Here is a 16,654-nt window from a genome sequence, read left to right as displayed (position 1 = left end):
CCTTATACAAGACTAATTTAGCTACAAAACACAAACATATCTATCTGTTAACAAAAAAATTATTTAACATTATTTCAAACACTATTTTTTTTTTATTTACACAATGTTTGAATTTTTGTAAAGCATTGACAACAATGTTTTCATATTTATTTGTAAAATGTAGGTAAATTTGATTAATATAATGTACATAAATAAAAATACACAAGAAAGTTTTTTATTGGTTATGTCCAATTTTAAAAATAATCTAAATATTATATAAAATTTTCCTTAAGTAGTCTATACAATCATCTTTACATTGAAAACCTGCTATTGTAATATCAATACAAACGAAATAAACTTAACAGTTTGATCCATGTATTTTTTATTAATAAGTTCTTTTAGACCTTTTACGTGATTTACAGCCAAAATGAGCATACATTGTATTGTATCTACAAAAATTGGTGTGTAATATTAACATTAGGCAGAACTGAGTTGCTTATTTATTTCCTCAGGATCGTCTTCAAGTATTCCTGTCGTGTCCCAAACACGAAGAGTTCCGTCGACTGACACGGTGTACAGTTTGTCGTACACTGGCTGTAAAATCGGAGAAATATGAAATGTTTATGATGCGCATGCAGATATCAAATTCAAATGATCTCATATACTAATATTATGCTTATTTGGAAAAAATTTTTAGTAAGTATAAGACAGCCACGTTCTAGAAATAAAAATGAATACTAATTTAATTGCTCACAGTTTTCAAATATATTTATGAAAAATATTAATGCAAATTTGTAATATTGTTTCTTTGCATAGTTACATTCATAGTGAGAAAGAGAAATTTACAGATTTTTTAAATAGATGTTAAATAGATGCCAGATCAATGACTCTCAGATCAGTGACTTAATAGATAACAGATAAATGACTGGGTGAGAAATTTGGCTACAGATTTATGGACTTCGAAGGAAAAAAAATTGGAGAATCTCGAAAATTCAAGAATCATGACAAAAGATAAAAATTCGAAATCCGTAGATTCTTCTGAAATTTTTTTGTCTTGTCTGGAAATTTATATAAATACCAGAGGACTGAAACGAGTCAAATTGGTATATTCTCTTTTTTGAGTGTTGATAGTAGATAGATCTTTATAGTTGTTTGCAGAGAACTGTTTCATTTTCATTTCATAGTTTTCAACAGAGAACTGTTTCATTTTCATTTCATAGTTTTCAACAGAGAACTGTTTCATTTTCATTTCATAGGTTTCAACAGAGAACTGTTTTTGGATAATGTGATTGTTTATGTTGTTAGAACCTTTCTGTATGTGTGGGTTGTACTTTTGCCATCTGTTTTTCGTAGAATAAAGCGTCGTTATCCTCATATATTCTTGCACCGTACATCCTCTGAAAAGTTTCCGCTGTAATATCAAGTAGTTCTGGAATGAGATGAAATGAAAATATCCAGAAATTAACGAATGTTCAATGCTTTGATTTCTTTATTTGTTTTGACGATCTAAAATTACTCGCCAAGTTCCATCCTCATTACAATCTATCTAAAGATGTTAAATAGACAGATTAAATCCAATATTGCTATCCCTCTAAAAGCCAGAATTTACCTTTGTTTTTAAAAATTTGTGGTGGTATTCACTGTGCTAATTTAATCTAATCTTTTCATTTTTCTTTTGACTATGTTTTACTTTGAGAGAGGTCTCTATTTTCTTACTAAGGCCTCAATGAAGTATTCAAAAACGTAAAATTTGTCTTATTGTTCTAGATACCTTTTGAAATAAGCTGTTCTCGGGGATAAATGGTTGTGTTTAATTACAATTAAATCTCTACTTCAAATGATATTCCTGGTCCCACAACCAAATATTTTTTCCAAATATGGAATTGTCACAGAGACTTAAGTCATGCTGTTTACCAGTGTTTTTACGGTGGTTGGCGCACATATAAATCTGTCGTGGCCCCAAAGTCCTCCATGTCGAGAGTAATACCACTGAGGGTACTGGATCAGGGGTGATCGTTCTCTCTGATTCAGGTTTAAATTACCATTTGTGGATGAGTGAATGAAATGCATGAATGAGGTATGCCTCGTAAAAAGGTTTGTGACGCGTGAGTAGCTAAAACGTACTCTTGGTCCTAGATGGCGCTACTGAAAAACAAGAGACACTGTCGGCTTAAAATCGCTGACTTCGTCAGTGGGCTTGTATGTGACAAGTGACATTAGAAACAACAACATCAGTCTTCTTTATCGTATACATGAATCCCTCCCCCCAGTGGAGCGAAGTCACATGATAAAACGAAATTGATGACGTTATCTAACATTCATGTTATACAGACTAGTCTCTTTACTTTTAAACATAAAATGAACGTCGGATTCTAACATTAAAAATATGCAGCGCATTTTACTTTTATTAAATACGTCTAGCAACATGTTAGCTGGGCTGAAAAATGAAAAAATAGTAAGTGTAATGCTCAACTGGGGGGGGGGGGCATATCTGGAGTATAAATAATTTAAAACTTACTTTTTAAAGTTTTTAAAAGATTCTTATTTTTTATCAAAATTACAGATAGATTTATTCAAAATGTTTTTCCCTTAGGAACTATTACATTTTTCCATCTTGCGAGCAAATTCCGCAAAGAAATGTCTGATTATTTCGACCCAATTCAATTATCAAGCTATCATTTATCTTTCCAAAAGTGTATTTTAATTTTTTTTAAAAAATTATTATTTTTTGATCTTCTGAAATCAAAATAGAGCAATTATCATATACTTTTCATCTGAATCTTTTAATTTAATCGTAGAATCGGTTTTAAATTAAAAGATTTCGTACTATGTAAATTTTTTATGAATTTCGTATTAAGGAAGGAATCCACTGGAAAAATATTTCCGGTTCGAGGATGTATTTCCTTAAATCGAGAAACTTCCTTTTACATATTAATAGAGAAATAATCACATTTTTTTTCGGAACTAAATAAATAGGATATTGTTGATTTTTTTATTACATTACTAGACAACACAGCATTTTAAAAGGGAGAAGGCTTACGTCTCGATTTCGATTCTCGCTTTGACAATGAAAGGTAATAATTGTTTCATTTGATGTTTTACATTATAGTGGGAAATATCGCTACTTAATCTCTGTCTCTATCTGTACTATTAAAAAAGAAGAAAGTGTATGTGTGTGTGTGTGTGTGTGTGTGTGTGTGTGTGTGTGTGTGTGTGTGTGTGTGTGTGTGTGTGTGAGTTTGGCCTAGTAATTATTTTTTTGGTAATTTGGTACATATATTCTTTGGAAAGTAAAAAATGAGCATCTAAAAGTTCCTAAAATTTTGATTAATTAAAAATTAAGCAAGGTCTTGACATTTTTTCAAAAATATTATAAAGTAAAATTGATTTTTAAGCTATATTTAAAAAATGTACTTTTAATTATTTGAATTTATTTCTCCTGCAAACGATTATTAAAAAATTTACTTTGAATTATTTGAATTTATTTCTCATGCAAACGATTTTCTTAATATCAAGCGTTTTCTGAATTTTTTTGGTTCATTTTCATCCATAAATAACATTGTTGCATTGAAATTCAGATCGTTTTCCATTTTTTCATGAAATATCTAATCATGTGGTTTTCTTGAATTGTTGAAAAGCTAAAGAGGGAGGAATCTGTTTAAGCTCTGTATAGTTTAGATCTGTATAGTGGCCCACAAAAGATGTAAAAGAGTTGCCTATTCCTAATTATATAAATGTTTCTAATTAATAGCATGATTGTTGTTTAATTTTTATCTATATATGTTTTTACCAATTTTTATCTCCTTTTTTCTACTCTATTTGAGTACAATTCGATTAAATAAATAAAAAAATTTCGAAGCATTTTATTCAACGTTAGCATATAGTATTAATTTTATAACCTAACATTTAAATAAAACTTACCTCTAATTGGACAATAGCTTTCGTGTGTCCTTTAAAAACTCTTTTGCACTCTCCGGTTTTGGCTTTGAACATGCGGCTGTAGGTGTCAGCACAACCAGTAAACACTGCAATTGTAAAATCCATTGTATATTTTAATTTAATGTAAAATGATTATATATAGAAATAGGAAATATGAAAAAAAAATCTTTGAAATATCGAATAATGTTTGGTTTATTGTTCTGAAATTCTGTACACAAATATAGACATCATGAGGCATGGCACCACTTCATTACCCTGTGACTATAATCATTAACGTTATGAATGCATATGCAAAGACGGCTTTATATGGAATGGGTATAACTCACTTGTGCCCACGACTTAAAGAGATCTCCGTGATCATCAAACCTTGATTTTTGTTTTTCTGCCTTTTGCATCGGAAACATTTGTTTTCTATTTTTTGAACATTTTTGAAGGGGTCAATAATCAATTTTGAAGAAGTTAGACATCATTGAGGGGAAATTAAATAACTGTTTTTTAGCAGCACTTCTAAAAGTTTTTTAGTGAGCCTATAACACAAATTCCAGCACGGAAAAGGAACGTAAGACAATGCTTTTGTGAGAAGAGCGACAAAAGCAAAGCTGTAAAGCACCCAACGAATTACATGTATAGTGTAATTCGACAATAATTGGTGTAAATTGTAAGTGGTATTAGGGAGTTTCTTGGGAGATAGTTGCTAATCTTCTATCATACTTCCTTCGCATACTCCAGAACTACAAGTCGTCAAGGGGCCTTTTTTGAGAGCCATACAGAAAAAAAAATCAGTCATGTCTGAAAGCAGGCTCCCTTTCCTTGTAACCCCGTGTTCAGCAGCTTGAAAAGCTATAAATTATTAAACTTTTCTAATCATGACGCTACGCACCATAGACACTAAAGAAATTATGTATACCTACCTGTCTTACAAAAGTATCAAAAATTGAATAAGCATATTTAAATAAATGTGATCTTAATCAATTTTATTTAAAGTCTATTTTGAACCCTTTTATTTTTATTTTAGAAAAAATTTGTTCGAGTCCCTAAAGTCTTTTTTTATTAAAAAAAATTCCGGTCTTAAATTTATGGTGAAAATATGAAGCAGATGAGAAACATAACTATATAACAGAGAAGTGTGGCCATCCTTCAGAAGGCACAAGCTTAATAGCCTCATGATCAAAATGAGGTTGCTAATCATAGCTTGTGACATAGATGACATTTGGGAAAAAAAGAATTTTGAAGCATGAAAGAATCGGGGGAAAAGTGATGGGAAAAGATTTTTTCCCTAGAACGTTCCAAACATGCTAGCTGGATTTGGGTTCGATTTCTATTCGGCGAATATCCCTTTTCTCTCAAAAATTATACATAGTTTCTGTATGACCACGCATTATAGTCCATAAAAAGTAAGTCGTGTACCCTGAGAAATTTCCCATAACATCATTTCTATTGTGTTTTGCGGTAATAACACTTGAGTCAAAATCAGTTAGTGCTGTGCAACAATTAAATGTGGTAATCTCTTACACAAAGATTCCACTTCTGCTGTGATAGTCACTTTCCATGAGATTTTTCCCCGATAAATATTCGGTGTGTTTTCGCTTACTTATGAAAAGGATGGAATTCCAATTTTACTGTGTCCATTCCTGAACGCAGTAAGATTCCGTGTTTCTATTCCTATGAAAGCTCGAATCTCATCTCTAAAAGCTTTGAAAAGGAAGCTATTCCACCACTAGGTAACTATATGCAGTTTGATTAAAGATTTTAATCCGGATGCGACATAATGGAAAGATCATTTTTTTGTTACATTTCCATGGTTTCATTCATTTAATTCTACATATAAATCCTCTGCAGTTTCGTGGCTCTTGGGCAACTTTGGTAGATCATCCTTATTATATTATTTATACAATAGAGTTAACTCCAAAATCTGGACACTTCTATTCGAACCGCTTTTAACTATAGAGTGATGGTCGCTTAATATTGGTCATTGCAAAACCAGTCGTTAGTTTCTAATCTCAATTCGTATTCTAAATGTCCCAATCATACAGTAGAGGCCGCGGTGGCCTAGTGGTAAGGTCTCGGCTTGTGAGCCGTAGGGTTTCAGGTTCGAGACCCGATTACACCGAAGAACCGTCGTGTAAGGGGGTTTGTTGCACGCTCAATCCGTCATGCCAAACGTCCTCCCGCTGGTGTGGTGTGGAGAGGGGGGTACCAGCTTAGGTGTCGTCCTCGTCGTCTGACCGCGGTTCAACATTACGAGGTCCGTCCCAAAATAGCCCTAGTGTTGCTTTACAACGGAGCATTAATATAACTGAACTAAACTAAACCCAATCATTCAGCATAACCGAAATCAATCACCTTTGTATTTCCTAGAGGGAAATTCTGGCTGAATCTAGAATTAAGGTGTAATGTCTATACATCATTAATAAATTTATTCCTGCTAATTTCTCTATATTATTGCTGATTGTTTTATAGTATTTCCCATATATGTTCAAACTTTCATTGTTTTTAATAAATTAATCTATTCAATTTGTAATGCATTTCTAGAACTTCCAAAATAATATATTTAACCACTTAAGTGTTTTATTTTCTTTATTATCTAATAAGATGACACCTTCTATTTTGGGAATATTTTCTTATTTTGATTCAAATGGAAATCCATGGAATACTTGACTTATCTATGTATTCGAAGTAATTTTAATATTGAATTATAATTGTTATGAATGGTTTATGGTTTGCTTACAACTATCAAAATTCGATAAATCGATGCACATATGGCACTCGGGCAAAACAGTTAAGCGGTTAAACACGATAGTAATTTTTTTTTCTCATATAATGTTATGCATGACAAAAATTATTTTATAAAATTGAATGTGGCTTTTATTAGAATTATTGAAATATTTTAATATAAAAAAATTGAAATAAATACCATATCCGTCCAAATATTTGATACACGTGACGCTATGTGTGTGATCTCGATACACTTTTATACACTCTCCAAAATCCATGATCCATGCCCGAGCTGTTTTATCTGTACTGCAGGAATACAACATCTTGTTGTGACTCTGGAAAAATTTAAAACATGCATAAAGTTAGCACTAAATATACTTTACGAATGATGAAATCAGGTAGTCTCCATATGATAAATATAGATACGTCAATACTGTTAAGCGGGGTTTTAACATATACCCTCTCAACACCCTATAGCAAATGTACCAATAAGTGTATATAATATTATTTTTGTATAATAATCGCGTTGTAAAAATATTATTACATAATATTATAATATTATTTTCTACATTATTGTTTTTTTTTATTTACATATGTTTAACTCAATTTAAAATGTCTGTAACATAGTCTTCCTCTAAACATTTTGATTTATATTATTATTAATTAGATGAATATGGATTATTAATTAGACAAAAAAATTAATACTTACAAATTTAATAAAACAAATCGTACACGAATTTTTGTTATTCTAGTTGGTTACGTTTTAGAGTTATAGTGATCATATGCACGCAAATGAGCGGACAGACATACAGACTTCCATCTGAAATTTGATACAGATATATAATGGGGGGGGGGATAAGAGCAGATTTCATTTGTCTAACACGGTGAGTTATTACTTACTGTATTCACAGATAAACGTAATCACACAAATTGTTTATTTTCCAGACTATGGAATTCATATTAAAAATAAACATTAACCTTAAGTTTAAATTGCATGAAATGAAAAAAAAAATCTCCTAAATTTATACAAATCCTATTGAAGAATATTTTGCATTCGACTGATATGGTTTCTCTGCATTTACGTTTGATTTTCAAATTAATTGATGTTTATAGGCTTGAACTTATCTCTTGTTTATTTGTCTTATAGTATATTTTTTGTAGTTGTATTCAGTTTTGTATATTTAGATTTTGGTTAGAATTTCTTAAATAATTTTTTTTTACTAAATTAGCATTTTTATTTTTTAATGTCTGATTTTAATACCATTGTTTTATATATGCTAATTCTTGTATTGAAAAAATATAAATTTCTTGTGATTTTCGGATCACGAGGGGTCAATACTTTGACGACAGTCAAACTCTTCGCAGGAAAAATATCCTTGGTTTGAATTACTGCTTGATTGTAATCCTTGATAAAGTCTTCAGGCGGATTCAATATTTTTCTTTTTTTTTTGTTCCTTTTTTATTTTATAAATTAATGGTTAATGTTTATTTTTAATTTAGTAAATTTTATTTATGTTTTTGATGTAGCAGTATTGGCGCACTCTAAATACAATGTATCTTACTCTTAAAGTTTCCGACTCGGAAAATATTTTATTTATAAGTTAGTTTCCTAAAAAAACATTGCATTTAACATTTTTTTTTCTGGAATTCATATATCATTCACAGAGTATATTCAGCATAATATCAAAATCAAAAATTTTCACGAATTTCAATATTTGTTTTTCATTTCATTGAATTGCAGAATTTCTGAAAAAAGCTTTGCAGCGAATGTGTACTCACTATGAGACTCAGGATAGCACTTTCGTGTCCCGTCATTTGCCTGATGCATTCGCCTGTAGCGATGTTCCAGCAGCAGATAATTCCATCTCCTCCCCCACTGAACAGCATCTTGCCTTCGGGGTCGACGACAAGGGCATTCACCGTGCCCTTGTGACCCTTCAGAGTCTGCAAAAATCCGCAAAATAATATTCAAACGTTAGAACAAAAGCACCTTGTTTATGTAACATAACTAATAATAGTATTACTCCTTCCATTTTCTTCTGTACTTTTATAATTTGAAATGTTTCTTACCTAGCCTTGTCGTATAATCAACCTTTTTTCGTTGAAAAATTAACGGCATTACTTTCTCGTATATTACGGACAGAGAAGATATTGAAATCTTCAAGAATTCTAACTCGATATTTTGACAATTCTCGCCGTTTTAGACCTTAATAAGTCCAAAAAACACATTTTTTTGGAAAATGTCTGTCTGTGATTAAGATAACTCAAGCACGCTTTGAGCTAGACAGATGAAATTTGATACACAGGTTTACATCAAATTTTTAGATTTCTATCAAATTTTGAGCAAAATCTATTCAAAACAAATCTGTGACCATTGCCTACATTAATACAAAACGTACGATATCTACAAACCGAAGAGAAGTACAGTGTGGTCCAAAAAAAACTTCCCCTATATATGAAAACCTAGCGGCCTATCCGCTCAACCAATCGAACCAAAATTTCAGACATGGTTGTTTGAAGGTATGCGCTGGAGATTGTGATGATTCTAAACAACAAAGGGTTCACGGTTACGGTTACAGTGAAAGAATTTTGAAATTTTCGAATGGCAACACCCACTTTTTCCTTGCGCAAATTGATCAGCGCATTGAAAAACCACAAATGGCGTTGGAACGATTAGTGTGTGACGAAAATTGCCGCCGAAAAGCATATGCAAAGAAGAGCATTAAAGGACTAATGACAACACAGAGAGGAAAGAGAAAAAAAGTTTTTATTGGAATGGAAAGTTATAATTACAGGTTTTCAACGTGTTCATCTTCACAGGCGACAACGCATTGCATTCGGGAGATTGTGGACAACAATGCCGAACGTAACATGAAAGGAGGAATCTGCATAACTTCACGTGTTATCGCATCTTGCAATTCTTACACAGTTGCAGAATTCCGTTATTCCTGAATTGCAGCAACGAAATGTCATTAGGGACATTGTATGAATGCAAGATGGGGCTCCTCCACACGTCGCCCAATGTGTTCGACCAGTGCTGCAACAACACTTTGCTGATAGAGTCATCTCTAGTAACTTTGCAGTTTCATGGTCACCGCGATCCCCTGACTCATTCCTATGGATTTCTGGTTCTGGGGTTATCTGATTATCTGACATCTAAGGTGTACACGCCTGGTCCACGAGATGTGTCAGAATTGCAAGATGTGTTGATCTCTGCGTTGTCATTAGTCCTTTATAATGCTCTTTTTTGCATATGCTTTAAGGCGGCAATTTTCTTCACACGCTAATCGTTCCAACGCCATTTGTGGTTTTTCAATACGCTGATCAATTTGCGCAAGGAAAAAGTGGGTGTTGCCATTCGAAAATTTCAAAATTCTTTCACTGTAACCGTAACCGTGAATCCTGTGTTGTTTAGAATCATCACAATCACCAGCGCATAGCTTCAAACAACCATGTCTGAAATTTTGGTTCGATTGGTTGAGCGGATAGGCCGCTAGGGTTTCATATATAAGGGAAGTTTTTTTTTGGACCACCCTGTATATATATATTTTAAACTCTTAATTAAACCTTATTTAACTTTTAATTTTAAACTCTTAATTTAATTAATTTCCAAAGCTTATCTTAATTTAGCCCATAGTAATTTCATTCTCTTATTTCTTGATCCAATTCCACTTTCGATTTAATTCATTCAACTGAAGCTGTGTAAAAAGTACTGCGCCTTCAATCTATGTATCGAGTGAAAGTGATATTTCCGTTGCTCCTTGTCAAAGGTCAACACATGTATTCCATCGGCACGTGGCCGGAAATCCCATGTTATATAAGACTAGTGATAATTTGTTTCGTTTCTTTTTACTTCTGCAAATCTCGCAGAAGTAAAGAGGAACTGCGCCTTCTTGTAAATAATCATGCCTCCTGAGAGGGAATAAAACGAAATTAAAAATACAACGTCTCGTCTATGTCTTCAAACTTGCCTTCTGCTGCAAACAAAATAATGTTACTTACATATATAAATCGGTATAGAGATTTAATATCTATATTTGTAGGCAATTATCAAATTTCGAGTCTCTACTTTCAGAAACGTGTAAGTGATAACTCAAAAACACAATGATTTAAATATATCAACTTTGATATTGAATTTTGTGGCTACAAGTATAGTTTTGTGCCAAATTTTTGTTTCAATCGGTTGGGAAAAACATATCTTAAAACACAAATTCGATTTTCGGATGCCTACCAGGGATTAAATCACTAAAATTCTAGCAAGGATCACACAAGTAATTCTCTCCAACGGTTTATATTTCGTAACTCTGGTATAACACCTTTATTACAAAGTATGCGAAAAAATTTTGGGATTTCCTTGTTCATAAATGAACTTTTTTCCTCTTTTCATAGGTATCACTGCTATCATTGCCTAATTACAACATCAGTCGACGCTCAGCCGGTCACGTGGAAACAAACTTGTATACTTTCAGTATGCGTAAATCCTATTATTGTTCAGAACATTATTTTAATTCTTGATCACGTTGGGGCCCCCTCAATTGCGGGGTCCCAGTGCATAGCATCCGCCGCACATCCTAGATGGTCGGCCCTGCGGGCATTAATAAAAAAATATCCAAGTAGAATAAAGTATAAAATTTCAAGATAATATCCTCTCTCTTTGGCATATTAAATCCAAAATTTGATATAGATTCTTAATTTTGATATAAAGTTCTCGATCAGTCAAATCAAATTCATTCATTCATTTCACTACATTTTCGAGTTATCGTTTTCACAAAGACATTAGCATGAGCTCTACGCCTTAAAAGAGTCGGTCCAAAATCGGATACAGATCTACAGTTTTGTTGTCAATGTTACATTCTAAAATTAAACCTTGTAGTTTATGAGTTTTCTATATTCTCATGCTCAGATATTCCAATCTAGTAACAATTCTGATGATAAAAACTTAGGCTAAATTTCTTTTCTTTCAAAAAATCTCAACTAAATACATTTTGGAGTTTTGTTCAGAAACTCGCATAAATCCAAATTTTCTTCGTCGCAAAAAGATTTTATCTTTTATTAATTTCATTAAAATATTGTAATTAAATTATTTTGGGGATTAAATACTTTCTCTTTGTATGCCGTGTATAAGATAGAGAAAAAAGTGGACTACCATTATATTTTCAACAATATTGACTAATTATAAAGTTGTATGTGTATGGTTTGTCTCTCTACAGTCTAGTCATTTGACCTACAGCGACATATACATTTGTAATACATATATAGATATAGTATCCTACCAAATTTGGCACATACATATTTCGGAGGGTGAGAATATGCACCTAGTAATTATTTAATAGAAAACTATTATTTCTATTAAATAAATACTAGATGAATTAATATAAATATTTAATAAAATTAGCGTTTATATTTAGCGTTTTATTAATGTAAGTATTTAATAGAAAACTATTTATTTAATTTAAACTATTATTAAAAATTTATTTAATTCTTCCGCTTATTTATACTATTTTTTGATATTTTATTGGTTTAAAAGCAATTTATTAGTTTCATTAGTTAGTTATTATTTTATTAGCTTAAAAGGCAAAAACTTATGTTTATAACTGTTTTTTATACTTTTTAAGTAATAGTTGCATGCATTTGAAAGGTTCAAATCTTTTAAAAAAAACAATTCATTTTCAAACAGAACCATCGAAAAAAAGAAGGATATAATATTATTTCAATGCTTTATTTTTAAAAAAATGAAAATTTACAATAATTTCAAATGTTTCTTGCTTTAAAGATAATGAAAACGATTTTTTTTGTTTAATTAAAACATTTTTTCCTTATGATAAATAGTACTAAAAGCTTTAAAATATGCTCAAAAACTTCAAATATTCTTTACTTCCGCTATGACGTCATTTGCAGCCTTATTCTAAATATCATGTTCGTGTCACTTTAAAACTTTAACTACAACATTTCTGTCTCGTATTTTACAGAACTCATTAAAGCACTTGCGCTACTAGAATTTTCGGAAATGAATAAAACAGGAAAACACATGTTGTTCATTTGCATCGTATTAGCTGTCGATGTTTATTTTATTCTTCGAGATATGTAGTTAAAAGTGATACCGCTGTCTAATGTCAATGTTTTTTTGACTGCACACTTCAAACTACCTGTTGGAGATAATTCGTTTTTTAACCCCAAGACACAACTCGCTCCTTGACAAGAATTGCGGTGTCTGCTTCAAGAGGTTGTATTTTACGTCGACCTCTTTCTTCATATCATTTATAAATGAGAAAATTGCGCGGTGTCCTTTGTGCGTCACTTTCAACACCTCCGAAACTCATTAACCGTAAGCAAAGATAGCTTAAACGAGTATGTTATGATAATCTAATCATTTAGTTTCAATTCGATTCCTCTAATATTAAATCATAACAAAAATAATAAGTTTTTTAAAAAAATATTTTATTTTTTATTATTAAGAAAAATACTTTTTTAAATATCTGAAATATATTCTATTTGATTTTCCACGACTCTTTTCCATCTTTGCTGGCACATTTTCAAATCCACTCTTCCAAACTTCACCTTCTGATGATGAAAAATATACCCCCAAGGACGAAATCTTATTCTAGATTGTTGTTTTCAATTAAAATCTCCGAATCAATGAGCTCCTTAGAATAATAATATTTAAAAATTCATGATTTTTTAAAGTTTTTGATAAGTCATTTTTTTTCATAATTTCAGATCGACAGTTTTTTTTTATTTGATTTTGCTAATTTTTATATTAGCATTTATATATGTTTTAATGCCATTTAACATCTTCAAAATCAATTTTCTTACGAAAATATTGAATTTTTTTTCTTTATAAAATCGTTTGAATTTTGTTTCTAAGTATTGAATGAATTTAATTTCCATTTTTTTGTGAAGTTTACATTTAATCCTTGATAGAATTTTCTTACTAAAAACCTCATAAATTAAAATCTAATGCATATTTTTGTTCAAATTTTCTATAATAACTTCTTAATATGTTCTGCAACTCTTGAATTAGATAATAAGTAATCTGTTCATTTAGAAATATTCTATTGTAGTTTCAATGCTTCGCAATAAAAAAAATTATTTATCAGTTGAACCCCAATATTGAAAGATTGGATAGAAATACAGCTTGTATTTTAACCCTTTAAAGGGCCATTTTTTTTCTAGTCATATTATGTTAAAATATTTTGAGGTTTGAAATTAGAATAAGAAAAGGGATTCATTTAGCTTATTAGATAAATTTAATTTGATCAATTAATTAATTTGGTTAATTAATAATTAAGTAACGAATCAAGATGCATCATTTTGTGCAAGATAAAGAACTGAAACATCTAAGTTTGTCTTTGTAAAAAAATTTGTCCGAACTTATGCCAACCTACATAATTTCATACAAAGATTGATAAATTTGGTGAGAAGCATACTTCCCACGGCCCTAGAAAGGATTAATTCAGAAATTAGGCAATATATTCTTATGCTGCTGAAAAATTTTAAATAAATCATTTGATAACCGTCGAAACTGGAAAATGTTTGCCTTATGTCTCCTTTTAACCAAAAAAGCCATTTTCCCTATTGTTAAAAAACTTTTGGCATTTTATCAGTATGTTTTTGGTTTTATACATGTTTTTTCAATCCTTTTTTCTGCACAAATTCAAAAATATAGCTATTCTAAAGCATTTTTCAATTTATATCCAATATAGTCAAATAATTTACATCAAATTCCCAATTTCATTTGTCTAGAAGGTTCTATTTATCACTTTTTGTACTTACAGACAGATTGAATTTCATTTTTTTTTAAATTTCTGGAGGTCATAAATGTGAATATTCATCAATATCATTGAGGCGAATTTTCTGACAATTATTCAATTCTTTCTACTTTCTTATAGAAAAAGCATACAAAGAGAAATTCTTATATTGATCAAAGAATTCGAACTTGAGATTTTGATGAATCTTTATACTTCAGACCTCCTTGAATCCTATAAAGACATTTTTGGAATTGTGTCCGTCTGTCTGTGAGCACGATAATTCAGACATGTTTTGTGGTAGACGGATGCAATTTGATGTATAGACTTAACACCAGACTTGCAGATTTCTTTCAAATTGTGAGTGAAATTCAATCAGAAAGTATCTGTCTGTTCGGCTATGTAAGTGAACATGACAACTCTGAAACTTAAATAGCTGCATAGATAATATTTAACATCTAAAATGTAAATTTTTAGCAAATTTTTAGCGAAATGTGTCAAAAAATTGACCATCTATCGATCTGTATTTTCGTATGCAAGTAACGTATGCACTCTAGAATAAAATAACTTACATAAATAAAATTTGGTATATGATTTTGCAACTACAATTGTAATTCCATGCAAACTTTTGATTTTTTTCAGTCGATAAAAGGCATCCAAACTGCACGTCCGATTTTCTGGTACTTAATTGTATACCAGTGATTAATTGGCCTCCTAAAATTACCGTAAAATCACAAGCTAGATTCACGCTAAGGAACGATCTTTTGTCTCCCAATACCATAAATTAATGCACAAGCCCCAACTTTCCTAATTGTATTACGAATCTCGCAATTCTCCTAAGTGGGACAGTGAAAATAAAAATCTGAGTACCTTCTTAACCTCTCCTTAGGCTATAAATTTATGTACAAAGAAAATGGCGAAACGCCTTTATGAAAGAGTATGCGAAAAAGTTTTCGAAAGATCAATTCTACTGGTTTAAGTAAGAAAAAATAAAAAACATAACATGGATAATATAAAAAAAAATTATTCTATCTCAATAATTCTAGAAAAATCACAGATGTATGACAGAAAAAGTTTTGCTCCTTACATACAGTTCGTTAAAAATAAAACGTGGCAGATAATCTATTAAAAGAATTACAAGCTGGTGAATTATCAAACTCACGAGGGCAACTCGTGAGCAAATAGATATTTTAATTTGTAGAAATTCCGCATTACGTAACATCGATCAGGTTTTTCTGATTGGAAAGCATTTTCCCAGGGAAAACAAATATTATTTTCTGTAGAACACGTTGGAAAACTTTCATGATTAAGCTCAAATCTTTAAAAAATATTTTCTCACTGATAATATCCTTCCCAGATTTTAAAAATAATTTTTTAAAAGTCTTCACCAAATTTGTCCATGAATAGCGAATCTGATCTGAATTTTAGTGGCAGCTGTTTTCCTCAAATTTTCCCGTTAAAATCTGATTGATAATAAAAACCCTATTGGTTTAAAAATATAGTTGAAATTAAATATAAATGTTGCATCAATTTCTATATTTTCAGTTATCATCAACTGAAAGTTATTTTTTAAGAATTGATAAGAACATGTTTTGAAATGTTACATTTGAAAAAATTAAATGTTTTGAAGATGCTACGAATTGATAAGAACATGTTGAGGATCTGAAATTTACTAATTATTCTGTCGGAAAGGAAACACTTCAAGCCTGGATTTCATCAAAATTTCAAAACCAGTGACAGTGGTTTCCTCAAAACTTTCTCGCATATTCTTCAATAAACTTGCCATGCAAGAGAACGCCTTACATGGCAATGGTGTACACTAGTTACGAAATATTAATTTTTTGGTGTGAATTCAGCATTTATACTTGTCATCCTTGACCCGTTGATTGTCGAATACCTCTCATACCGTTAATAGTCGAATTTTTGTTTTAAACGCGTTAAATTTTTAAAGTCAAATTTTTGTTTTAGACGCGTTCTTTCCAACCGCTTGAAACCAAAATTTGGAATAAAGCTACAAATGTAGACACAAAATAACACGCCAAATTTTATATATTTAAGTCATTGTGTTTTTAATTTATTGCTTTTACATACTTTGAAAGTATGGACCGACAGACAATCAACCCTTTATTGTATTCGGCTCAAATTTTGACAGGTGTCTACACAATAGATATTAAATTTGTGTACCTAATATTATCTATCTAGCTCTCTTCGTTTTGTAGTTATCGTATTAACTTATATTCGAGCAGACGGACGCACAGATTTCTTTAAAACGAATT

General features: G+C 30.9%; 2 protein-coding genes across 2 annotated transcripts in view; one reads left to right on the top strand and one right to left on the bottom strand.

Moving 5' to 3' along the window:
- Positions 1–272: 272 nt before the first annotated feature.
- The window catches only part of LOC129984236 (WD repeat-containing protein 86-like), a 29,254-nt gene continuing 12,872 nt past the window's right edge, over positions 273–16,654 (bottom strand). Inside the window, exons 4-7 of the mRNA XM_056094069.1 lie at positions 8,413–8,577; positions 6,833–6,968; positions 3,901–4,004; positions 273–573 (exon numbers count right to left, since the gene is read on the bottom strand). Coding sequence (XP_055950044.1) covers positions 457–573; positions 3,901–4,004; positions 6,833–6,968; positions 8,413–8,577 — 522 coding nt within the window. The 3' untranslated portion in view covers positions 273–456. The remainder of the gene's footprint in view (positions 574–3,900; positions 4,005–6,832; positions 6,969–8,412; positions 8,578–16,654) is intronic.
- The window catches only part of LOC129984238 (phospholipase A2 'basic'-like), a 116,279-nt gene continuing 102,624 nt past the window's right edge, over positions 3,000–16,654 (top strand). The window contains exon 1 of the mRNA XM_056094070.1: positions 3,000–3,053. Within this exon, the coding sequence (XP_055950045.1) occupies positions 3,047–3,053 (7 nt within the window). The 5' untranslated portion in view covers positions 3,000–3,046. The remainder of the gene's footprint in view (positions 3,054–16,654) is intronic.

Source organism: Argiope bruennichi, chromosome 9, assembly GCF_947563725.1.
Source record: "Argiope bruennichi chromosome 9, qqArgBrue1.1, whole genome shotgun sequence".
Taxonomy (NCBI): Eukaryota; Metazoa; Arthropoda; class Arachnida; order Araneae; family Araneidae; genus Argiope; species Argiope bruennichi.
This window is presented reverse-complemented; position numbering and strand designations above follow the sequence as displayed.